This window comes from Falco punctatus, assembly GCF_963210335.1.
Source record: "Falco punctatus genome assembly, chromosome: 10".
Taxonomy (NCBI): Eukaryota; Metazoa; Chordata; class Aves; order Falconiformes; family Falconidae; genus Falco; species Falco punctatus.
The window spans coordinates 18,654,248-18,679,476 of record NC_137590.1 but is presented as its reverse complement, the minus strand read 5'-3'; the positions used below and the strand labels follow the sequence as shown (position 1 = coordinate 18,679,476).

Sequence of the window (25,229 nt, the reverse complement as noted above, 5' to 3'; positions counted from 1 at the left end):
ATACACAAATATGAGGGATTTTGTAGGAAATGTTCAAAATACCAAATCGGCACGTGCACAAAGGAACAGAAATCAAGGACAGGAAGATCAGTGGCTCTGATCCTTTGAAGTCTCTGTGCCTGCCCGCTCCAAAGGAAGCCAATGTACCCTCCATGGTGCGTACCTCTAAACCCAGGCTAATTCATGTTAGACTTGCAATTCCAAAGTTCTCCTCTATGCCTTCACGTGTAAGGGTGAAGTTTCACAACACAGATGAACTAAATTAATGGTTTGATGCCATCTAAAAGGGATGCTGTGTCCCTCAGCATCCGCTTATTATCCTTGCACTGCACTGATAGTACTTGATTGGCAGATTTTATTAAGAAGAAACAAATAGATAAGGCAAATAGTTCCTGACTGAGTCCTCCATGGTATAAAATGAAAGCCAGAAGGCAAGCCTTCATGCCAGGGGATGGCCTGACTCCTGTTGGCAGCAGCTAATCCTTAGATCAGCTCAGTTGTCTCAAGAAATATCAACCTAAATCTTTGAAGAAGACTGGACAGTTCAGAGGAACACAAGAATTTTTCTATTGGAGCCAAAGCAAGGTCTGATCTAAAAGTTAGCTGTTGTTAAGAGACAGGATACGTTGCAAGCTGGCACTTTAAAAAATGGAAAATCACTTGGTATTTCTGTGTCCCTCCTGGCTTCTTTTTCAAGTGAGGATTTCTGTTTCCTATTTTCAGTGCAAATATTGAACCATGTTTGCCTGGAGATGAGGTCAGGCAGATCCTGAAGGGGAGCCATAGCTGCTTGTGCTTTTCTTCACAGTAGGCCTTTATTAAAGGGGTTTGCATTTACTTCAAGCTGAAAATCAGATCAGAGGCTAGAAACACTGGCATTGTTGCTTCTACACTTTACTGAGAAAGCTTTAGCCAGTTGTGAGCAGTCTTCTAATTCTTCTGCATAATCTAGCCACCTCTAAGTGTGAAATCAACATTTGAAATAAAAAGTGAGTTCACAGTGAAACCTGTGAATAATATTTACCAGTTCCAGCGGCCCAAATAGGAAATGCACCAATTCTGAAGCGCTGGGGTTCTGGATGTGCTTTCTCAGTTTGGCCTGAAAAGAGAAAGGAAACCCAGTGTAACCCTAACCTGATTTTTTATTTCCCCTTTCTGTCACACAGGGGGGGATCGTTGCTGACTAATGCATGCTATAGTTAATAACAACCTAAAAAGTACGGAAACTTTCAACAGTGAACCTGAAATCAGGGAAGAAGAGTAAGTGAGTGGGGAGTAGGAATCATTCAGTTTTAGGTCATTCTTATTTTGCGTCCATTTCTAAGGGTGTTGAATTTCAGGAGGGGTGGAGTACCTACTCTGTTAAAATCAGACCCTGTGGAGCTGTTCTGAGCAGAAGCAGGAAACTTTGGCTTATTTTGCAAGTCTTGGTGAGGAAGGGCCGGGCCTATTACTTCTGACTCTTGCAAAGCTGAAAATCCCGCTAGTTCCCGTGAATGAAAATGACAGAGCAAGTGTTTTGGGGGGGTCCCTTGGCAAACTGCTGACAAGGGAAAATCTCCACCAAGGTCTTGGTTGCAGCACCTAGAGCTGCCCTGGCTGCTTAAATGCTTCGTATTTGGGGTAGATGGGTGGACTGGAGGGGTGAACACTTGGGATTACTTTACTGTAAGAACTGCATTTCATTAAGAGCAATCAGCTAAGCTGTGGTGAGAAACCACTTCAGTGTGTGCTTCCTTTCAGCTCTTTTAGTGTCCTGTCCTACTGGCATTGCTGCAATGGAAACGGACTTCCTCCTCCCTACCCAAATGCAAAGCATTTTAAATGCTGGTGATTAAACATTAATGTGGAGTGGAAAGTGTGAAATAATGATGGTGACAAGGTGACTAAATGAAATGGCACTTCACAAGGACTTTGCAGCCACGTGGCCTGTGACAGCAGTGTTGGGGCAGACGTGGCAGTGCTCTGCCACTGATTCCCCACTCTCCTTCTTACTTGCCCGTGGCCTCTTGCCAGGAGATCAGTTGATCTTTGTGAGATTGTGGATAGGCAGGCAGCAAAGTCCAGGCAGGGAGAGCTTGGGCATGTGAATGATTTTTTTACGTGTTGGCTCCCACACTGCTGACAGAGAGGCAGCAGCAGTGCAGAGCTTGGGGGCCAGAGCATTTGCACAGATGGGCGCTTGTGGTTTTGTTGCACAATTGGCAGTGTCCAGGGAAGGACACTCGACTCCATCACAGACCTGTGCTGTGCTAAGGGTTTGGCTGACCACGCCGACTCTGGTGTATTTATCTCAGCTGTGTCAGCAGTCAGGGCTGGGATGTGACAGCCTGGCTGGGATTTCTTTATGCTTGGAGAATCCTCAGCTGCTGCTTCAGGGAAGCTGACATCCCACTGTGGATGTGTGGCATGGTCTTAGTGGGGCACTGGATCGGTTTGTGCAAGACCAGTGATTGCTGGCCAGGGCTGCCACCTCCAAGACTTGGTTCTGGTCCTGAGCAGGCAAAAATTACGTGTATTTGCTTCTAAAAGAAAAAGCTGAAGCTTGCTGTCCTGCATTAAGGTTGTTTACAATCTCTGTGATTTTCTGACTAATTACTTCTCAGGAAAGATATTAGGCTGTGTTCAACTGGGCAAGTTTGGTCAGAACTGACAGAATTTCCTTCTGGCTTGTTATCCTCCTGGTCTCACATACTTCACTAAGTGGAAGTTGCAGCACTGGGAACATCTTCCTGCTCCTACTTTTCATCCCTTTCTTAACAGAGTGACTCTTCCAGAGGAGAAAGAGAGCAGGAGCCAGGAATCTCAGGGCAGTGGGGGATATCAGTTATTGTTAACCAGAGACTTCCCAGGCCTCTGGCTGAGGCAGCTTTACAGCTGCTCTGTAGACAGAATTGGATAGAACAATTTAAAGTAGAAAAGACTCTCTTTTTCCTTAATATTTATAGTCCTCTGTTTTATGCTTGTAAGAGTAGCAAGGACTAAAGCTGTCACAAAACTACCCAGATTTTTAAAGGCCACAAGCAGAAGTGAGTGTCTAGAGTGGGGATATCTATATGTAAGCCTTTCCATGGCTGTCGGCAAGGTGGGCATGGCACATCTTGGCTCCCTAAGCTCAGAACTTTGCAAATGCTTTAAGTCAGGACTGTATCTGAAAAGAGATCCAGGCAAGGCCCTTGGCTGCTCAGTCCCATCCTGGATGCTGTGCTTCTAGTTTCAGATTAACAGCTTGGCCCAAGAAACCTGCACAAGCCTGACACAATGTTTGCTACGGATTCTGAAGAATCTGGAATTCATACTTTTTCTCCTTGATAAGTATTTCGGTTCAGATTTCACTTTGAATGCTTATTGCTGTGATAATGGGGAAAAGCCTTGTCACTGCTTGAGACAAAAGGCAGTGTTTGTTCTGGATTCTGAAGAATCTGGAATTCACATCTTTGTCCCTTGACAGTTCAAATTTCACTTTGAATGCGTGCTGCTGTGAGATGTGCGGAAAAGCCTTATTCGCTGCATGGGATGAAAATACCCTCTGTGTCTTACCAAGAGGTTAAAAGCCAGTTTGGTTTTCTGGAAGCAGTCGATGAACTCGGCCTCGCTTGGGGGTCTTGCTCGAAGGGTCAGCATGCCCTCTTTCATGAGAAGGTGGAGAGAAAAACACTTTAATTAGAGCATCCCTTTTCAGGAAATTTTCATCTTGCTGGCACATGGAAGGCATGGCAATAATGGGTGCTGAGACTAGAACTACTAGAAATCAAGGGTTCAAGAGAAGCCAGAAGTCTTTCCCTGTGTGGGAGGCTTCACTAGGTTCCGTGTGCTCTACAAGAGGTCCCCACAGACCAGCAGCACCTTCCAAACTGGTGTAGCTGCTGTTGGGTCCATAGCCATTCTGCTGCATCAGTCTGGCCTGGCTAGGATGCAAACTGAGCTCTCCCCGCAACCTTCATCCGTGCTGCTGCCTTCCGCATTTGTTCTAGCTGCTGCACTGTACCTGCTGGCCCTTTCTTCTTGTTCTTCTTCCCTTTCTTCCTTTGGTTGAGCTGTCTGAATGCCTCTGCAGCCTTCTGAAGCCTGGCGACAAACACTTCAATGTCATCCAGAGTGCAGTTCAGGATTTGCTGTGAGGACAGAAATGCAACAAACCAAGGTAAAAGCGAGCCCAAACTGCACGCAGCTGGGAAGCTCGGATTGCAGAGCGTGCTGCTTTTTGCCTGTTCCAGTTCCTGGAAGAATGCACAGGAATGGGGAATTCAGGCATGAAATTAAGCTGAATTCATCACTTTCCAAACACAAGCTGTGCCTGGCTGTGTGCTGTACTTCTCAATGTGACAAGTGACCCCTGCTAATGGACGTCTGGAAAGTAACTCCAAGACTGGGCTGTGGGCTGGGGAGGAGCAGACCTTCTGAAATCAGCAGAGCTACTTCAGGTCAAAGGACATCATAACTGACCCGTGATGGACTCTGCTTTTGTTCATCTTATCTTTATGCACAGCAGTTATCAGGTTAATGATGACTATGCATAAAATGTCTGCTCATGGAGGAGCCCCTTGCTTCCTTTCTCTCTTTCTGTCTATTGCCTGTGCGCTGTTCATATTACCAACCGTTTCTTTTTCAATCTTCTGTGCTAAGATGGCTCGGGACTCTTCATGGTCATGAGAGCTGGAGCCTCGTCGTTCATAGTCTGCAAACAAGGGAGGGAGCGAAAAATACATTTACTATCGGGGTGAAAATAGGCTCCATTTAACGCAGGATGGTAAATCCCAGCTTGGTGGTTTATTCTGGGTTATGACAGCACCTAAGGAGATCATAAAGAGCAGGAGGTACTCAAAGTTGCCAATTAAATCTCCTAGGGTCACAGAACTTGCCCGCCAACCCTCTGTGTTGATACGCTGCGTGTTTTCAAATATAAGCAATGAATAAATTGTGAGGAGCTGCCAGCTACAGGCAGAGACCTGCAAGCCCCAGTCTCCAGCTGCTGTGAGTCACTGACTCCTTTGCCTTTGATGCATCTGTGCTGCCTTAGTCCCGCAGAGGAGCTCAAGAGCCACCAAGTGCTCTGCAGAGCACTCTGTGTGTATACAAAGTGCCATTAGATTAACTCCCACTCTCTTCTAACCTCCAGCTCTCCTCAGGAGCCTTCCTTCTCCCAGAGATGCCAGTTTAACTAAATGGTAGTTGAGAAAGAAGAACTAAGACCTAGAAGTGAATACAACTGTCGCTTGCTAGAAAGCAGCGGTGCCAGGAATTCTGCATGACTGATGCTTAGGCAGGCCTGTGTATAAATCGGCATTTTTGTACAAACTTGTGTGCAGTCTTTCAAGTGTTTTAAATTGGTGTTCAAAAAAATCCTTCTGCAATAAAAAACACAGACACCTCCCTGCTTCCAGAAGACAGGTGCTTGGTGAGGGGGTGATGTTCTGGTGTGAACAATTGCTCAGGAGGCCTCTTGCGAAAAGAATAACATGAAATGGAGTTTGGAAGGGCCAGTAGAGCAGGTGCTTGGACAGCAGGATTATAAAGTGGAAGAACTAGGGAGGCAGTTTTGGCAAAGGACCGTGAAAATGTACGTCATCTTTAGGTGTTAAGATGAGGTGATTAGTTTTGACAGGTTTTGTAGAAAAGCAATAAGGCGTGTTTTGAAGGAGAAGCAATCTCGGCAAACAGGCATCATTCAAGGCTTTCTCCTGTCACCTGCTTTCGTGCCAGGCTCTGTGTTCTCAGATCCAGAAATCCTGCCTGAGTAAATGCCCAACTCTGTTGATGTAAGCAATGGGCTTAAAGCTTTATGCTGTGTCCTGGGAAGGGCAGAGTTAAGGGTGGCCGTTTTGTTAAAAACTGCTGTTGCATCAGCATATGGATGTTTATACACGGTCCAGCTCTGAAATATAGATCTTATTTTCATTACGCAAAACTGGACTTGAAATAGGCTCTCCATTCAGGAGGCCAGAACCGCTCTTCGGCTTCAGATCCCATCCTGGGGAAACGAGTATTTTCTATCCTCAGCCAGTGTTTGGAGTTTCTCATAGTATCCTGATTACATGTTTTCCTTTAACCTAGAAATTAATCCGAAGAGAAGGTGGTACAATAGGCAGTGATAAGAAAGGCTTACACTTTGCTTGTCATTTTAATCAGATTGAGCTTTTGTTGGAGAGTTTATTTCTGTTACCACTTTCTCCAAAGGTAAATACAAGTTTTTTCAAGCTGGCTCAAACAGGATGAAGTCAGGATGGTTTTGGAGTAAGATTGTAAATCCGCGCATGAGAGCTGAGTTCAGATCTGCATTTCTACACTCATCTCTAGGAGAATTCATGCAAACCACTTGATTTCTGAGGGTGAAATCTTGGCTCCTGTGAAGTCATCAGAGCCAGGAATTTGGCTTTCTGACCAGGTCTGTCTTGTCTGTATGTTTTAAGATCACTGATGCCTGCTCTGAATGTCATGTGATGGCTCAGTTTTATGAGGGGCTTTCATCTGTTTTGGGAATTTCAGTATCCCAAAATACAGGTGTTATTACAAGTTGTTTCTAGGAGCTTTGAATTATTGAGCTGTTGCTGAACAGAGGATGCCAACTGCTAGCCCAATGGGTACAGATGTTTGCTGCGGCCCAATTCTTAAGCATTTATAAAGCACAGCCAGATATGCAACAACATGTTGTGCCTTTGGTATGTGTCTGTGTTGCATTATAATGTGGTGAAAAAACACTGAGCTTCCCTGCACTCCAGCAACACAGGGCCTGAAATGACTGACCACAGACCATTTCAGGAGGGTTGACTGTCTGGGCTAATGAGTCCTCCGTCCCCAGGACAGACTTGCTGAGTGCTCCCAGTACCTGGATCGTGCTGGGAAGGGGTTGCCACCCGGTTCCTGTTCATCGCTGAGCCTCGTGTGTCGTGCTGGATTGGGATGGGAGCTGGCCCTTGCGGCGGTGGGAGGATGGATTGTCTCTGCCTGATCTTTTCTTGGTTTGCTCTGCAAGGGAAACAAGCAGAACAACCCTATCAGTGGCTGCTGGTCCTGTTTCTGAGAGGCTGGTGTGTGAATCATAGAATGGTTTGGGTTGGAAGGGACTTTTAAAGATCATCTACTTCACCAGACCAGGTTGCTCCAAGCCCCGTCCAGCCTGGCCTTGAACACTTTCAGAGATGGGGCAGTCACAGCTGCTCGGGGCAACCTGTACCAGTGTCTCACCACTCTCACAGTAAAAAATTTATTCCTTATGTCCACTCTAAATCTACCCTCTTTCAGCTTAAAGCCATTCGCCCTTTTCCTATCACTACATGCCCTTGTAAAAAGCCCCTCTCCAGTACCATTGTAAATGGGACTTTCTTTTTTTGTGTTTTTTTTTGCTTTGTTTTTAACTCCCAGCTGTATTGTGCGGTGTACATACTTGAGTGTCTGTGGCCGTATCTTCTTCCCATGCTTGTGGTCTGCCAGGGCACTTTCTATATCCTCGTGAACCATCTCCGCCTTAAAGATAAAACGGGGATGTTTTTAAGGCTTTGCTTTGGAAAGGATTGAGGGCTCCAGTGGGCAAAGGAAGGAGGGGCTGGCAGACAGCTAGGAGCATATTTTGTTCTCTGTTTCACACCAGCAAGGAGGGCTCTGCTTACCTCCACCTCATCACAGTTGAAGAAGTGGATGTCAGGTTTGTGCTGCTCTGAATCCTGACACACCAGAAGGAGGATGGAGGAATAGCGCATCTGATTCAGCACTGTTTGGCAGTGCTGGACTGTCGGCAGAGGGAAGTCTTCCAGCTCCTCCTGGAAGAGGAAGAGGAAGGGGTCAGGCAATGGGGAGCTATGGAACCAGTGGGGAATGGTCCTGTGCATGGACCTCTGGGATCCCTGTTTGAGGAGTGAGACCTGGCAGAGCTTGTGCTTCACAGCACAGTGGCGGTTTGCTGGGCTCTTCAGAGACATGTGTCCAGGTTTGCAGAGGGGCAGTGGCTTGGGACTGCGGAAGAGGAGAGGTGCGTGGCAGAGGTGAGCTCTTGTTTTCCTCTGGGCCCAGCATGAGACTTCAATAATAGGAGCTTTGTTGCTTACCATCATGCTGTGCTCTCCCTGTACTAGTATGCTTGTTGTGCATCCCAGCAGAGCACTGGGAGGGATGATGCTTCCTGTGAGGGGCTCACCCTCCCACTGTTTCCTTGGATGACCTTGGGCTAATGTTGTTTAGTTTCTTATTGTTCAAATTGGGGCAGCACCATCCCTCTCCCACTGTCTGGCTGCTCTTTCCCCTTGGATTAGGTGCCCTCTGTGCATGTACATAGATCACCCGTCAAAATGGGGCACTGCTCTCAGGCAGATATCTTGTGTGCTACTTTATTGTGAGTAGTATGCTACTTTACTGTGAGTAGTATGTCCTTGCCTCTCTGCTTATGCTTTACGTGGATCTTTGTGGACCTGTAAGTCTGCATCTCTCCCACATTGATGGGATTGGTCTGGAGCACAGCTCAAGGTATCTTTCACATTGTGAAAGAGTAGCTGTGCTCTGGAGCTGTGAATAAATCATCTCACACCTACCTGCCCTTTGCATTAGAGTCAGCCAGCTGCCACACACCTGGGAGTCGATTTTGGTAGTGATTCGCCCTTGTGTTCCTCAGAAATGGCCCTCCCAGGCAGGATGGGAAGGGTACGCACCACGCCCCATGCAGCAGCCTGGGGGTAGCTCTTGCAGAGCTCTGGGTACCTGTGACTCGCAGTCCAGGAGGCGGATGGACTTGTCGTTCACTTGCAGCAGCATCTCCTGTGTCCAGATCTTCTCTTTGGAGTTGAGCAAGATGAGTTTTCGGATAGCGTCATCCACAGTCACAATGGACTCGCTCTTATCCATAATGAAGGTGGCCAAATGCTGAAGGGGGGGGGGGGGGGAAGGAGTGAAAAACAGGTAAAAAACCTTTGATAGTGTCTGTACCATAAATCAGTGGTGAAACCTGCTCTAAAGGCTTGAACTGCTGTTTGCCTGTTCTTTGGAGCACAGATGTGAAAGCTGCTGCAGAAGGCGTGCATTCTAGTTGTTAGTACCAGCCTGGCCACAGCGGTGAAAGATCAGGGTTTTGTAATGCCGCAAGACTTTTCATAACAAGTTTCACCACTTGCATATTTATCTCATCATGTGTCAATTTTAGCAGCTCTGGCCATTGTCCAGTGGTGCAAATGTTTTGTACACATGAGTTAGTCCCCTGGCTTTTCTTTTTTTTTTTTGCTGCTTTCCTCTGTCCTGCGCTGTGGCTTTGCTAGATTACCCTGGTTTTCCTGCCTCTCTCCTTCCACCTGTCCTGTAAACCCACCCAGGGCTCTTCCCACTGCCAGCCTGGCTTCCATGCTGCCATGTCCTCTTGTGCTGCCTTGGTGTGCACTTGGGCCGGGAGCAGCTCAGGTAAGGTGGGAACATCCCAGACGTGGCTGCACTCGTGTGTTTTCCCATCCCTGCTCGGTGTCCTGAAGTGTGTGGTGATCCAAGCTTTGCACTTGGCACCTCTATGTACAAAGAGTTTGTGTAATCGAGCTGCAGCTGCAGGCTTTGGATTGCTGCTGGGGCTTGGCGCAAGGGGAACGCTGGCAGGGCAGGGTGGCAGCTGCAGAAGCACATCAAATCCAAATGATGCATGTGCCTGCCCCAGCACTGGGTGAAAGAAAGCTGCTCCAGAAATCCAGGTAACTTATTTCTCCCTGCTGTGATCAGCAGCCAGCGAGAGCAGGTGCTGCTTTCTGTGGATGGGGAGAATGTGCCTCTCTGTCAGGAGGGGGGCGGCCAGGCAGGAGATGTGGGGACCCTTGCCTGCTCAGAGCAGCCAGGCTGGTTTCTGTGCAGTTGTCTCTGTGCAAGTGACAGCACAGCCAGGCCACGTGTTCAGGTGACAACAGGGGAAAGGGAAAAAAGAATTGGGAAGGAAAAGGAAATGGTCTTGTTTTACCTTGTTCCCTCTGCTGCCCTGCTATGTGCTGGGGAGGGGAGGGGAAGGAGAACATGCCCATCTGGGAAAGCAGCTGAAGCTTTTCCCTGTAATAACAAACTTTTTCCAGGAGAGAAAGGCAGGAGGCTTTTGGGGCTGTAGGGCCTGAGCAATGTGTCTGTGCTGCAGCTAGTCCAGGCGTCTGCTGCTGGGAGGCTTGTCAGGCCAGATCCCAGCTCCTTCTCTCTTCCCTGGAATATTGATGGCCCATCCACTGATACAAGAGGAATTTTACCAGTGTGCTTAACTGTAAACGTTGCAATTATGCATCCATGGCACAGATGAGTTGTACAACGCTGTATTATGTAGTTTAGCTACTAAGTAGATAAGAACTGATCTGAAACCAAGATCTGAGCCAAGAGTGCTGAAACAGGGCCAGAAGAAGAGAAGGTCATGAAAAGACGAGAAGAGGAAGAGGATGAAGATGTCCCAAATGACCACCAGAGGACCCTTGACCCATTAGGCCACACATGGGTAGTAAGAGTGTAGATAAGTAGTTCGTGGAACTGTAATGAATATGCTAATAGTTTCTCAGAAATGTCATTCATCTGTATAGATTGGCCATATAAACAGTGAACACAGTCGGGGTGCACATTAAGTAGAACTTATTTCCTGTGCATCCAGCACCAAAAATCAAGAATGCCCGCTTTGTAACACTTGAAAATGAGTATTAGAAAGTTTTGTCTCTGATTTTCTGGTATCAGCACCAACTTGAGCCTCTCACCCCGCTTCCCCTACTTGGTAGCATTAGGGTGCATGACAGGCTGCTGCTGAATCAGCTGTGGGTGCGCTGAAGAGCCGTGGGGCAGGTTGACCCTTCTGGCAGGGAGAGCCCAGTACCACACCTGGAGCAGATGGCATTGTGTGCGTTCTTGGTCAGGCTGGGGGCAACAGTGTGGCCACCCCATGGACAGTCCTGCTGGGTGTTTAGTGTTTGTGGGGATGGCAGCAGTGGCAGCTCCTGCTTCTCTTTGCACGAATCCTGCAGCCTGGTTTCAAAGCAAGAGCTGCAGAAAAGGCGGGTGTTTTAAAGTGAGCCACAAACTGATATGAAATTTGGAGTGGCTCTTTGTCTCTGTTACAGGGATGAGTTTTGCCTAGCTTTTCTCCCTCTGATCCCTTGTCTTTATGCCTTCTCCCAGTGATCAGATATAACCTTTTCAGGAGTCAGGCAGTTTCTTTCTGGTGCTGACTCTTCGCTATAGTGATGCTGTATCAGAGGTCAGGGTCCACATGTAGCACAAAAAGGCGGTCTTTGTTCCAGAAGACTAGCAAGAGCGAGCTATAAAACACGAGGAGAAAGGGCTGGTGGAAAATCTGTTCCCCGTAGCAGTCTAAGCTCATGAGCTGATTAAATAACCCAACGGGTAGTGCCCACCACTGGCACGTGCCTCAGTGGGCAAGGGAGGAGGATGAGTTCATTAGGAAGTAAGTCCTTTCCACCTGCAAAAGCCTAGGGAAATGCAAAGTGGGAAGCAGACTTAAGAGGCAGCAGAAGCTGACTCTGCTGCACTGTCAGGGAAGGAACCAGCACTGTCCTGCAGTGGACATAGGTTCCAAAGGGACCTTGGAGAGGCTGTGAACATTGGGGTCTGAAGCAGACCAGATGGACCCGAGATGGATGTGTGTACTCAAGAGATGGAGCCCTGGATGGTCATGTTTGAAGCACAGGGAAGAACTGTTGTCACATTTGGCTCCAGATGAGATGAATGCAGGGGGAAAGACTCAGATTTAAAGCACTGGTAGCCCAGAAAGGGCTGATTCTTTAAATACTGATGTTTGACGGTGGGAATTAGGGGTGGATAGGATCTGTAGTGACCAGTTTGTTGTTACAGTGGCTGGTAGATGATTCACAAAGACTGGAAAGAGCAGAGCACAGGATAAACACTGCAGAGGGTAAGACCCAATCCTGGGTTCATAAAGGAAAGGTATTGGGTGAGGCACTGTCTAAATAAAACTCCTGGCAGGTATTTGACCTGAAAGCTGAGATTAGCCATGCAATCAGATATGAAAAACATGCTCAGGTGTATGTTACTGTAATTGTGAAATAGTGCACGAAAAGGTATTCGCAAAGTCAATATTATCTGTGCAGAGGTGACAAACCCTCTGCTTTCTGAGCAGTGAAGAGAATTGGTTTATACCTGATGACGGGCATTCTTATCAGTTCTAGTATTTTAACTGCCAAGTTTACAGTCTTCATAAATTCCTCTGTTGTTTACTGTTAAGTAAGTTAATTTTCAGGGAGGGGAAATCTACTTGTCTAATTCAGACTCATTAGAATATTTTTTTTCTTTTCCATTTTCTTTAGATATCAGTGGAGTGAGAGGGAGAGAAGCTTGCTACTGTTTTTTAATCTTATTAAAACCCTTTTCAACCAGATGGATATTCAAATATTGTTTTTGTAAGAATGGGCAATGGCTCCATTCACTATTAAACTTTGATCAGCTTATAGATTACTTCAGAGGGTGTAAAATGTCTCTTTAGGAAGAGGTTTCCTCACATCTCACTGCCTGTCACTGAAATCCCCTTTGCCTTGGTCAGAGTTCAAGGTAGAGACTCACAAATGGGTGGCATATGGCATAATTAATGAAGAATTCATGTATGTGTCACTGTTTAAAGTCCCTTCTCTGCTTCCATGAGTGACTTTGTTTGGCAGGAGTCAATAATGGGGATGGTTGGTACGGCTACTGATGGGGCAGCTGGCCATCAAGTTGGTCTCTGATGGAAACCTGGCCCTCTTTCCAAACATTTTTAAGTGTCTAAATTTCATTTCAAGCAACTGAACAGGCTCTTTCCTTTCAAACTGTGTGCTTGAAGCACTCTGCTGGACTGGGGTTTTAAACCAGAGAAGAGAGGGCCCTATCTACTAAATATGAACTTTGTAAAGTGTTTTCCTTTCTTGCCTTGCCCACTTTTCGGTGATGAATGGTCCAGCTGAACTCAGACAGGCACCTCCACTCCCACAGTGGCCCGCACTGGTGTCCCGCATTACGGGGATGGCCAGCCTGGCTTCTGAACCCGCCCCCCCCCCCCCCCCCCAGTGGATGTCTGCGACACTGGGAGATGAATTTGGCTTAATGCCTGTCATGGTTGAAGAGTTTTGAATTACTTGGGAGGACACAGTAGCTGAGGGGGAGCTGAAAGATGATAGTCAATGTGGTCTCTGTTGTTTGGGCAGATGAGTTCCTGTAACCGCCATGGAAACCCTGGTTTTAACCTGTATGTGCTGACTGAGAAGGGTTTGAAGCATGGGGTGACAAGAGGGACAGTAGCTCCCACTACCCTCCTTCAAATGCAGAAGAGGGAGAGAGGACAGCTTCTCCCTTTCCTGTTTCCTTGTACAGAATTTTCCTTCTCTTTTTAATGCTTTTTTTTTTATAGATTACTAAAAAAAACCTCATTCTCCTCTCTCCAATTACTCAACATTTTAATTGGTTGAATTTTGATTATTCAGAAAGGAAATACATTTTTGATAAATGATGGATTTGTATGCCACTTTCCATTTAAATTTAAAGTAGAAAAGAGGTCCATATGTAATTAAACCAACTTCACATTCTTTAATGATCATTTTTGTCCTCCCTTCTTGTCAACAATTTCCTACCTGCAGGCTGTAATGACAGCAAATATCAGGCTGAATGACTGATCAGTGCTGGCTTTACAGCAAGCCCCTCAGACAGTGACCTCCCAAGCACATCATGCCTTGTAGCAAGAGGACAGAGTCGCTGACCTCAGAATGTCCCTAGGCACTGGTCCTGGATGTAGCCCAGAACGGGAAAAGGGACAAGCCAGTAACTTCTGAGCCTTCAGTGTACAGGTCAACGCACTGGACATGCAGAAGCAGCGACTGATCTCTCTGCTTCTCTCCCCATCCCAAAGCAGTCTTTGTAATGTGGGTATCTCTTCCACTCCTCGATTCAAAGAAATGTGTGGGATCCAAGGGAGGGAGAATTAAGTGGTCAGGGATGACTTGTGTCATGTAATGTGGGAAAAGCCATGGAAGTCTGGACCTGGCTTTGTTAGAGGATTTGAGCGTGATTCAGAGTTTTTCCATGGAAAGCCGTTTGTAGCCTTGCAGGAGGGTCTGTGAGCTATACCCGAGCCTGTTTGCTTGGATTTTCAAATAATACTATACCATAATGGAACAACTGCTGCTCTCCAAAACATGGAGTTGGAGAGGAGCAGCAGAGAAGTAAAAGATGGCTGGAGAGCTGGTGTTGATTTTTTAGAGCAGGCAATAAGTGAGAGGGATCCAGTCCAGCCTGTAACCTCTGACTTGTAGAAGGGAGTGGGGGTCAATCTTGGGAGACGAATTGTCTCGGGAATTGTGTTGCGCTTATAGCCCTTTGGTTTCTCTCCTCAGAGTCCCTGCGCTCCACCTACCTATTTTATTCTTTATTTCCCTACCCTTTTGTGCTCAAAGGAATTTGATGAGAAGCCCAGGTGGTTCCAGCTTCAGCAGGGTGCTACGTGTGATTGAGAGGGCTTGTGTGATCTCAGCCCCTGGGTCCAGGCTGGCAGGACCACGGTGACCCACAGCGCAAGGAGGGAAATTACAGCAGATGGCTAAGTCTGAAAGTGTGTCCTACAGCCCAGGAGCTAGAAATAGTGAGTGTGTCTAGCTGGGTGGGAAGCTCAGGAGACAACCTGATTTACAGGCATCAGGGAGCCGGGAACTGTGGAAAAGAAATATGAAGTTTCAAGCAGCTTTTATGTTTGCCTCTCTCAGGGTGTGAAGAGTGATGCTTGCTTACTGTCAGAAGGCTCCTGGCTCCTTTTTAGCCTGATGAAGGTCAAGGACAAATGAAGCTTGTTGCATTACCTGCATCTATCACTGATGCTGGCCTTTCAGCCCCTTAACATTCCATTGCATACTCACCTGTACATGGTACTGTGAAGTCTCGTGCATAATGACATTGGAGTTGGAGTATTTTTTCCTTTGTTCTGCAAAAAAAAAGAAGAAAACAAGCCTTCATTGTAGCAGGTGTTTGCTGTTATATCAGGATCTGAGAGTTACAGCTGTCATGATGGGGTGCTACAGTCTTTCTCACACTCTCTGAGTTCAGAGTCTTCAATCTTCAATCAGAGTATTTGCAATAATAGACATGTTACTGATACTAACTTTTGTAATGAGGATTGGCAAATCAGATATGTAAAGTGCACGTTCAAGTTGTATCTCTTAATACTGCTGCTAATTAGATTCCTGGGGTCAGCATCGTTTGTGGAGGAAATTAAACCTAGGGTAAAGCAAAGCCTCCAGCAACAAATGATTAGGGAAGCTCTTGGCAGAGGGCTGGGGAGTGGAGGAGTGGCTTGAGAAGGCTGCGGAAGACTGATATGCACATGGCAAGAAGAAAAATTCCAACCACAACTCCCAGTTTGGACATAACAGCCCTTTGAATCGCCCTCCAGAGGAAACCCTCTGCACTACTGTAATGCTTTTAGTTTGCTTTCTTGTGTTTCCTGGCAAGCCACGGTGAAGGGTTGGAGTTAAAGACAGGAAGGACTGTAGGGATTAAGCTATCCAAAGCTACCAGGAATTACTGAGACTCCTGCAAATAGACATCTCCAGCAGCTGCCTGCTGCTGCTCCTGTTGCTGCTCCATGCTGGTTCAGACCGTGTGTCCTGTCTGTCCCTTTCCCTGAGCCTGCTTGCATGAACTTGTCCTGCAAACAGTTGCATGGGCACAGCAGTCAGTGGACTGCAGTGATGGGATGAGAAATGAGGGTCAGGATTGGAAAGGATGGCAGTTCCTGAAGCTGGTGATAGTGATGGAGAAGGTGCAACACTGAACTACAGCCTGAGTGTTGGCTGGGGAGTAATTTGCCAGCTCTGATGTGTGTTCTCCTTTAAGCCTTGCATGGAGAACGCTAGCAAGGAGTAAATGTAGCAAGCAGAGCATCCTGCTGTGACAAGAACAGAAAGCAACCCCCAAAGCACCAGTTTGGAGCTTTAGCTTAGTCCTGGGGGCGTCCTTGTATTCACTCCTCACCTGGATAGCTGTTATTTAAACCTCCTGCCAGTAGATCCTGTGTAAAGGAAGAAGCTGGCCTGAATCTGCTGCTTTCCCACAGAGTTAACAGGAGTTAAAATATCCTATAGACCTGTGCCTCCTTTTTTAATTGCCAGGATTTCTGTAAATATCCTTCCTCATGAGTGTGCATGCCCCTGTGTGTCACATGCAGCTTCACACCTAGATTTTTCCTGCCCAGAATGGGATAGGATTTCTAGCCAGCCTATCTAGCCCCTGGAAAGCTCCTGTTTCAACTTACTTTGACTTAGCTCCCAGCTCATGGGAATTTGGGATTTCTTTGGCTGTCCTAAAATCAGAGTGCTGGCAGGGAGGGTAGTTAAAAACTGGTTAGGGTTGAACAAGCTCAAACTTCTCAGGTATATTAGACTTCGGGTCTTTCACAGTTTTTTTGCTAAGTGTCTGTTGGGTGCTCTTGCTCCCATCACCTGCCCTGGTTTGGGGCTGTGAAATGCTGCTCAGGCACAGGGGTGGTGGAGTTGGGCTTGGAGCTTGGGAGACGTGCAGGTTTGTGCCGTGCTTTTGCCTTGGTTCCCACCTTGGTAGTATGAATCTTTTCCCTTGCATCTCTGTTATGCTTTTATTTCTCCTTGGCTTCCACGGAAGGAGGATGAGTGCGTCCCTGAGCTCAGCTCGGGCTCTGCGGGCATTGCCACCAGGTGTCTCTCCAGAACAAGCACCGACCTAGCAGAGAAGAGCTTTTAAATTGAGCTCCTCTTGGTACTTCTCCCAAGACACAGGGCTGAGCACTGGTAGCAAACTTGCCTATGGCCGCTGGAGCATGTTAAAGATACGAAGTTAGCCCAGAGACAATGAACGGAAGAAGAGACGCTGCTACTTTCATTTGGAGCCTGGCAAGTGTTGATAGAAGCTGGTTTCAAGCTGATTTCTAGTGCTTTTAAACACTTTCATAATGCTCTTTTAAGACTGAGGTGTGCCATCCGCTTGGCAGGACGCCCAAGGAATTTATGCCTGGTATCTCTGTGCCTGTGGTTGAAAAGACAGCAGTGTGCTTGGCCTCTGCGGCCAGTTCCTGGTAGCCCTAAAGTGGCAGCTGTTCACAAGCAGAAGTGATTTCTTGGTGGGCACGCTGGCAGAGGTGTTAACGGAGACTGCCGGTCTCTGAGCCGGTGCCTTTTACACCGCCAGCGTGGGCTTGGAAATGGAGTGAGGATAGCTCAAAGACCTCAGACTCCCTGCTCAGCCATTAGCTTCCAGAGTGACCTTGAGTAAATTAATATTTCAGCACAGCCACCTCCCACCTTAGGCTCGCATTGAAGGGTCAATGGCATTTTCTGTTTGCTGTGTGTTTTAATTGAAGTCTGCCCTACTTCAAATGTGGGGCAAGGTCTGGAATAGGGCACACGGCAACTCACACCGCAGGGATTCATGTCTGATGTGAGTAACTTTTTTTTTTTTTTTTCCTCACTAACCTCAATTTCCTCACCAAACATTTCTCGTGTAAATAGATGACACTAATGGAAATGAGAACAGTGCGTCTGTGTGGGATGGAGACAAATTCAGACATTAAGACATCCCATCCCCTCCTTTTTAAAAGGGTATGGAAAGGGCTGAAGTGCTTGGTCTGCAAACAGAAGGTTTTTACATTAGGACAGGCAAATATCTTCAGCCCTGAAAGAAGGATGCAGAGCTGCGTCAGAAGCTGGCAGTCCCTGAGGAAGGGAAGGTGTACCAGAGGGACAGGATTTCCAGAGGGAGGCTAGCATAGGTCTGTATTTCTGGTAGAACAGCCTACTGGTCTGTAGGCTGTCTGGTCTGGTAGGAGAACCAGGCTGATTGTCTGGTCTGGTAGGAGAACTGCCCATGGAGCTGTAGCAATGGTCAGGGCTGTGGCTGGCTGCTTACAGACTTTCTGGAGTCCCCTCTGATGCCTTTGCTGCATCACCCAAGCTCAAAGAAGCTGCACGTGTCATGGTCGGGGGAGATTCTCAGCATGTACCTCTGAGGAAATGTTTAGAGAAGCCCTTGGAAATCTTGGGGACATGTTGAAACCCTAGGGCTCTGCATAGCCCAACTTCCCATCACCTGCACTTGGGGGTAAGCTAGAGGGCAAGGGCTGCCTTAGCCATTTGCAGCCTTTTCCAGACAGAAGCAAGCCCTGGGGCAGGGAGAAAATGAAGGTATCCTCCTCTTCCTCTGTTGATTCTCCTGGGGGAATTTCTGTGGTACCTTTGAGAGTTGCAGAACTAGAACAAAGTGCCTCTATTTTGCCTCAGGATGCCATTCAAGTGACGTTCCAGAAGCTGGCCAGGACGAGGAAAGGGGTGTTTCTGCTTATTCTCTTTCCTGTTCCTTTCTTTAAGATATCTGCTTGTTCCTTCTGAAATCCCTTCTGTCTCCTTGGCTTCTACCTGGCCCCACACCCATGGAAACTTTTATTTTTGTGTTTCCTCCTGGCATCCGCAAATATAACCACGAGGCTTGAAAGCAGCCAGGCTTTCCGGGGACAGCAGGGTGCCAGAACACTGAAATCTCCTTTCCTAGTGCACAGTTTTGATTTAAACACAGGAAGAGCTAGAGATCCAGCCTGCAGATCACAAAATAATCAGTCTTAGGCTACATCTACCCAAGAACTTGGGTGCTTTAAAAAGGAAGAGGATTTTTTGTTTTGTTTACTTCAAAGCAATCTGGTGAAAGGTTACAGACCTTTCCGTGGATGCATCGTTATTTGTCTTAGTTATGCATCATTATTTGCCTTAGCTTAAATCTGGCTCTGGTGGTGCTGGGCTGATCCGAATATGCCATGCACAGAACGATGCCTGCAGGGAGTTCTATGGCCATTTGACTCTATGGATCAAGGGGGGTCCTTTACGTTGAACAGGTGAACTCCCTTGGCCAGAAAAGACTTCAGAAGGCAGGTTGCTTGTCCTTGGGTGGCTCCCACAGTGCCCTTCTGCACAGCCCTGTCCTCTACCTGCTGAGTTTTGTATGAATGAATGCTGGCTTGTTAGCAGCAGTAGCTAATTTCCTCCTGGTTTATCCGACACCTCTCATACTAGGACACTTTGCATTTTCATGGCATCTTGCAATGGAGAAGGCCTGAGCACCATAAGGTTTATCCAGCCCATACCCTGGCCCCACAAGGTGAAGGATGTGCATAATCCCCACACAATAAATAAGCATTATAGGAATACAGCAATGCTTTTCCACGAATTAGATGGCAGTTGCTGTCAAAGCTTAGACACCAATCTGCACCTCTATTTAAATGAATTTTCTTCTGCTGTGACCTTTAGAGGCTGTAGCGGTGAAGGATTCTTTGGATATAACACGGGCTGCGCTACAAAGGGCAGGGAGAGCTCTGGGGCTGTGGCATGAGTACAGCAAACATCTAAAGGTGATAAAAGCTGGCATGAGCCCACAGTGACCACCACTGTCTGTCTTTCCCTTCTGTCTGCCAAGAGAGACAAAGAGAAGGGAAAACAGTACAGCTTTGTTGCTTTTGGTGTCTGGCAAGAGAAAAAAACCTTCATAGTGTGGAGTTCCTGTCCTGTCTGGAGGGAGGCAGCTGGTGTGATCCACTGCTGTGGCCTAAAGAGCAAGGATGGGTAATTCACAGTTGTGCCGTGGCTGAGCCCAAGCACTTGCTGTATGAACGCATGGGTGATCCAGAGAGTTTTGAATAACTTGAGTGTGGATAGCACCTGGGACATGCACCCTCTTTGGTAAATTGTCTTATCCCTTGCCTCTAAGGATTTGGCCCATTGAGCCTTAAGACACCCCTTTCAAGGGAAAAATAAACCCTGTAAATTGTTCTTTAACTGAATTCAGTTCAGTTGTTCAGTCCTTTCCTAACCAGCTAATCTTGCCTGGTACCCAGAGATGTGGGGAAAACGGCAAAGCTGTTCTCTGGAGTATGTTATTTGCTGCCAGTGTCTTATGGATAAACAGTGCTGTGGGAATGATGTTTCCCACTGGTACCACTGGCCACACGAGGAAATGGAAAAAGCTCAGACACTGCAGAGGCAGCAAAGTGGATTTTATCTGAGGGCTCAGAAAGGTGCTGGGCTGAAATCTCAGTGATGACGCCAAAATCTTGGCTGGAATTTTTCCAGTTTGGCTTTACGTTAAGGAGTGGAAGGGATGAAAGTAAGTAATAAATGAGGGGGGGGGGGAAAGGCAGCATCGATGTACATCCTGGAGGGCTGGGGTTATCAGCTTGGTCCAGGAAGCCAAACCACATCTTTTGTGCCAAGTCCCCTTCCCATTTCCATGCAACACCCTTTTTTTGCAGGGAGTTAGGATGTGGCTGTGAACACTCCCTTCAGCCTGGCAATCATGTGCACAAGAGATTGGCTAGCCACAGAAACTGCCCGCTGGGACCAGCTTAGAGCTGAAATAATTAGCTAAAGTCTCTAGGGATGTAGAACAGTGCAAAGGAGAGCAGAAGTGGGCTTATCTCTCTTTGTGTATGGCCTCTGCCAAGCCAGTGAGGCAGAGCATTCCCAGCACAATGCACCAGTGGTACCAGGGGAGAAAGGGTGGTTGTATGGGTAAGACACCCAACGGGGTGCCTAGGCTTGAGCCCTGCCTCTGCTGCCAGCTTCCAAAATGGCCTGTAAATATTATTAGGGGGAGAATATCAGCCTAGGGAGGAGGGAAACAAACTCTGGGGTCTGGCTTATCTGACCCTGAAGCAGCAAAAAGATGGTAGCTGAGACGTATGACAAAAGAACCTGTGGTCGCTCACTGTGCTGGGGTACAGCTGTATGACCGTACGTCTCCATGCAGAAGAGTCTTGCGCCTCTGCATATGGGGTAAACAGGCTGAATGAGGTGTGCTTCCACCATGCTTTGCTTTCCCCAGATTGTTAATGGGTTATAGCTGGGTTTTTTGGCTCTTTTTGCATTTTCTGAAGAGAATAGGCAGAACAGCCTTGGTACTACCGTGATGCATGTGTTCCTGGTGTTTTGGGGGAATCTGAGCCCTTCTTTTCTGCTGCTGGTGGGGTGAGTGCCTGTGGTGCTCTGCTGAGCTGCATGAGGGTTACAGGCTGTTACAGCCAGGATCCCAAAGCTCAATCCCAAGCTACCATCTCTTTCCATCCACTTACACTCTAAACTGCTCTAAAGAAAAACTCGCCTGTGCTCTTGCTGTACGCTAGAGCCAATGTCAGTTGTGGTGTAAACAGGTGCTGCTGTAACAAATGCAGCCAGTTGCACCAGAGCTGCGAAGGCCCCAGCCTCCCCTCCGTGAACATCCTTCCCTGCTTAATTAGTGAGCTTTATCACACAGGATCCTCCCTGATCCTCCCCACTTCTCATATTTGTCTTCAGCCATTGCTGAGCAGAAGGCACAGCAGAAAATGTGGAGGATGGACAAGTCCTACATGAAGCAGTCTGTAAGGAACCAAAGATGTGTGGGATCAGGTTTGTTTTCATTGGCAGTACCAGATCAAGGACCTCTCCTTGATTCCCTGTGTCACACTAGCAACTTCCCTGGCCTCTGTGTCCATTAGAACAGCCTAAGGAAAGTCCTAGCTGTTGCCTTCTGGAGCCTGCCAATAATTTCTGTTATCTATATATTATCTAGCAGTGCATATGCTGTTTATAGTAACCTGCTATTGTAGTGTGAGCTTTGTGCCAAACCAACAGGTCAGGACACAGCCCTCCAGAGGAGAAACAGAGCAGCAAATGTCTCTGTATGCTAATGGCAATGATGCAAATCTGCCGGGCCTGCATTATAAAGCAGCTTTATGAAACAGCATCCATTCCCAGGATCTGAGTGCGGGGCCAGATCTGATCTGGCAGTCTGACCACCTATCTGCGGTAGCACAGCTCTGCCAATCCGACAGGTTCCTGCATCCTCAAAGAGTGGGAGGATGCTCCAGGTTCTGCAGGGTTAGTCAAGGATCTGGTTTCAGGCACTGCACAGACCTGCTGCGTCTGAGCTCCTGACAGGGAGGCATCTGCAGGTCTGTACCTCTGCTGCTGCAGAGGCTTCCCTGCTCGGGGGTCCCCATGGCTGGCTGGCACAGGGACAGCTCCATTTTGGAAGCATCTCTGCAGCTTCTTATGAAGCATCAAGCTCCCTGGTTTTCCTTTTAGCACCATGATATTTTCTGAATGGCCAGAGCTTGTTAGTATCTGTGGCTATGATGCTGGGAATCTTTGCATGGGGCAGCTATCGTTCATGGCTGGCATGTTGGTACATGATCTGGAAGCTCTTGAAGTGAATGAAAAGGCTCTCATTGAGGTTGGGGGCAGGCAGAGGTATGAATGGTCTGTGGCAGCAGGGAGCTGCTTTATTGATAGCGTGTCAGCAGCTGCTAGGAGGTGTCACAAGGCCAAATTCCTCCTTGGCATGCTTAATATTTGCCACTAGCTCAGACCCAAGTGCTCACATTCCTGTTTTATTAGCTGAAGACACAACCCACTCTAGAAGAGCAAATAAAAACCTGACCCACCTCCTGGGTTGTGCAAGGACTGAGTACATCGAGAAACACTGCGTGTTTGTGTCTGGCCTGCCCAGGATCGCGAGGCAGTATGTACAGTAGCATACTGTCCGCTGGGCAGGCACACAGGGGCCTCTCCGCAGAAGATAATCAGGGTATTGAGGAGTTGCAGGGGAAGCTTATGGGTAGAGGTGTTCCTTTTTAGCCTTTACAACCAGAGCTGGAAGAAGTATGCCAAATTATTTTCCACCAAACAATCCAAAGTGTTGTTTTCTGAACTTCCTGTAGCTGGTAATGACATTTTTTGAATGTCAGAATACATTTAGGAAGATGGGAGGAACCTTGATTTAATTAAACCAGTCAATTTGCCTTACTTTAAAAAAACTCGTAATGAAAAGTTTCCCCTTTTTTTGTTGTTACTAACTAACACAGCTTTTGCTCCCAAGGTACTTGGGCATATCCAACAACCCATTTCCATTTAAGAAAATATTCCTCTGAGTAAGCACTAAGCAGTTTCTTCATGCAAGGAGAGAACTTGTGCTCGGCAGTCTTGAAGTGACAAAGAAAAAGGGCTGCTGGAGATGCGGAGCAGGCACTGCAGCATCAGGGGTCCCTCCCTGCAGCCTCCCCATCACTAACCCCTGGCCCAAAGGCCCCGCGGTGCGGACGTGAGGGCTGCCTGCAGCAGGTCGGGGTGGCTGTAAGGCAGCACTGCGGCCAGGGTTGAGCCCAGCAGCACCCAGGGCAGAGCCTGCTCCTCCCAGTAGCTCCAGTCAGGGCTGAGCTGAGCCTGTGTGTTTCCCGTCTTACCCACCACTGGGTTTCGATCTGTGGGAGCCAACAGGAATGCTGGCTTCCTATTTTTCTTCCAGCCCTCTTTCCAGTTGGACTATTAAATGTCTGAGGCTTTGAGTAAAAGGGTCACCTGTAAGGCAGTGTCAGAGGGGAGCTGGGGTAATCTGAAGCTGGAATCTGGGGTGGGAGAGGGAATGTGAAGTAAGAAGCTGAAATGGCACTGAGGAGGCAGTGGGGGAGGACATGGGGATTTTTGATATTTTTAAGCTTAAGCACCCATCGGTAGAAATTAATCTGACCAGTTTCTCCATAACACTTTTGATGTCATACACTGACCTATTGGGGTCTCCATTAAGAGTAGCTATTGTGGTTTTCTAACAGTGGCTACCATATTATTATAATATTTTAGTATAATAAAAGTATCTTCAAGGCTGGCAGTGGAAGAGATGGGGAATCAGGCACTGCTCTGACTTGGACCTGCAATCAGCACTGCACAGGGCTTTCTTGTGGTGGGCTGGGGAGGTAAACAGCAACAACACATGGGAAAATGGCACTGCCTTCCCCCCCCCCCCCCCCCCCTGCTGCAGGAGCATGTTGGTTCCCTGTTGTTGTCCTGGTGCACTGGGCAAATGCATCTAGGGATGCTCCCCCCTCTAAGCAGCTTTTAGTGTGCCCTGGCAAAGGGCTGGAGCAGGGGAGAGCAATGCCCAAGGGGGAGATGTGTTGGCCATGATTGTACAGCTGGTTGGGGATGGACACAGCTGTGTGTCCATCTGCCCTGTCCAGTGCTCTGGAGGTCTTGGGCAAGCAGAGCAGGTCCCTTGGGAGCAGCAGTATGTCCAGGGAACAATGGAGCTGGGAAGTCCCTGTTAGGTCAGTACTGATGTGCTCAGCACCAGTTCCCTTAGTCCCTCATCATTTCCCAAAGGGAAATCTGCAGGGCAGTCTGAGGGAAGCAGTTCCTCCTCTCTGCAGCAAGGAGTTTTGGTCTCTGACTTTCTCTCCTGTGGGATGATAGCCTTAAAGGGAATGGCTGCTCAGTCAGTCAGGTCTGCAGTTGCTTTATCCAGAATTGCAGCCTCACTGCTTTGCTGATGGCAATGTGGGCCTGCTTCGGGGCACGGGCTGACATCTCAACAGAGTCAGACATGCCTAAAACCAAACACCTGGCCTTCCCGCCGAGATATCGAACCTCAGAAATTGTCTCAATGAATGCCAGTGTGTTCTAATTTTAGCTTTTGTTAAAAGACACAGAGGCTCTACCTGCATCCGAGGAACACGATGGTAGGTGGCACCATTCGGATGCTGCCCAGATCCCCTTGGGTTTAGACATGTGCACAGTCCTCCTGACCCAGCCGTGTAGCTGAGCAAGCTCTGTTTCTAGCCACCACTCCTGCCAGGGTTGTGTCTTGCAGACAATACCAGCGTGTGTTAAATTCATGTACAAACCCTCTTCTAGAGGGTTGTGGGGAAGAAACAGCACCTCAGTGCTCCCACTGATAACTGTGTGACTGCAACATGGTCTCCAGCTAAAATAATTAACAACCTCATGGTTTGGGCAAGGGATAATTAATGGCAAATAATGATCCTTTTGTTGGTCATTTTGTGTTGAGCCCTCAGCAACATGGCTTTAGTGAAAGCAAGATTGTCTGGAGTCAGTGTTTCTGTCTTTCTGCTTTTGGGGTGATTATGAGTTGGCACAACTCTTATCTGTGATGGGTATCTCACAGCAGCAACCCTGAGGCCGTGCTTCACGCTATGCTGGCCCAGGGTACAGCAGAGCCAGCAGCAAAGAATTAGTCTGGGGACCATGCTGGGGGCTGGCAAGTCTCATCTCTGAGACCTCCCCGTGTGGTTGGGGGCCCCACTGGGAGACAAGGGAGGTCTGCAGAGACCTCCAGGAGTTGGTTCGTGACTGTTAAACGTAATATGCTCCTTCACCATCAGTGTATTCTGCCTCACCAGGACCAGCAAGCTCTGCCAAGCAGCTGCTGGTGGCTTATGGGTGCAGGCGGCAGCAGTGGAGTCTTTCTCCCCA

The 25,229-nt window shown here is 47.8% G+C and overlaps 1 protein-coding gene and 1 long non-coding RNA gene across 4 annotated transcripts in view; one reads left to right on the top strand and one right to left on the bottom strand.

Moving 5' to 3' along the window:
- LOC308070372 overlaps positions 1–25,229 on the top strand; it is a 73,574-nt gene that overhangs the window by 14,355 nt on the left and 33,990 nt on the right. The window lies entirely within an intron of this gene.
- The window catches only part of EPS8L2 (EPS8 signaling adaptor L2), a 68,820-nt gene that overhangs the window by 14,009 nt on the left and 29,582 nt on the right, over positions 1–25,229 (bottom strand). For all 3 annotated transcript variants that reach the window (XM_080404146.1, XM_080404144.1, XM_080404145.1), the window contains 9 exons: positions 14,832–14,896; positions 8,689–8,850; positions 7,608–7,757; positions 7,385–7,464; positions 6,827–6,966; positions 4,599–4,678; positions 3,989–4,115; positions 3,541–3,629; positions 1,025–1,099 (listed from right to left, as the gene is read on the bottom strand). In XM_080404146.1, the coding sequence (XP_080260272.1) occupies positions 1,025–1,099; positions 3,541–3,629; positions 3,989–4,115; positions 4,599–4,678; positions 6,827–6,966; positions 7,385–7,464; positions 7,608–7,757; positions 8,689–8,850; positions 14,832–14,896 (968 nt within the window). The remainder of the gene's footprint in view (positions 1–1,024; positions 1,100–3,540; positions 3,630–3,988; positions 4,116–4,598; positions 4,679–6,826; positions 6,967–7,384; positions 7,465–7,607; positions 7,758–8,688; positions 8,851–14,831; positions 14,897–25,229) is intronic.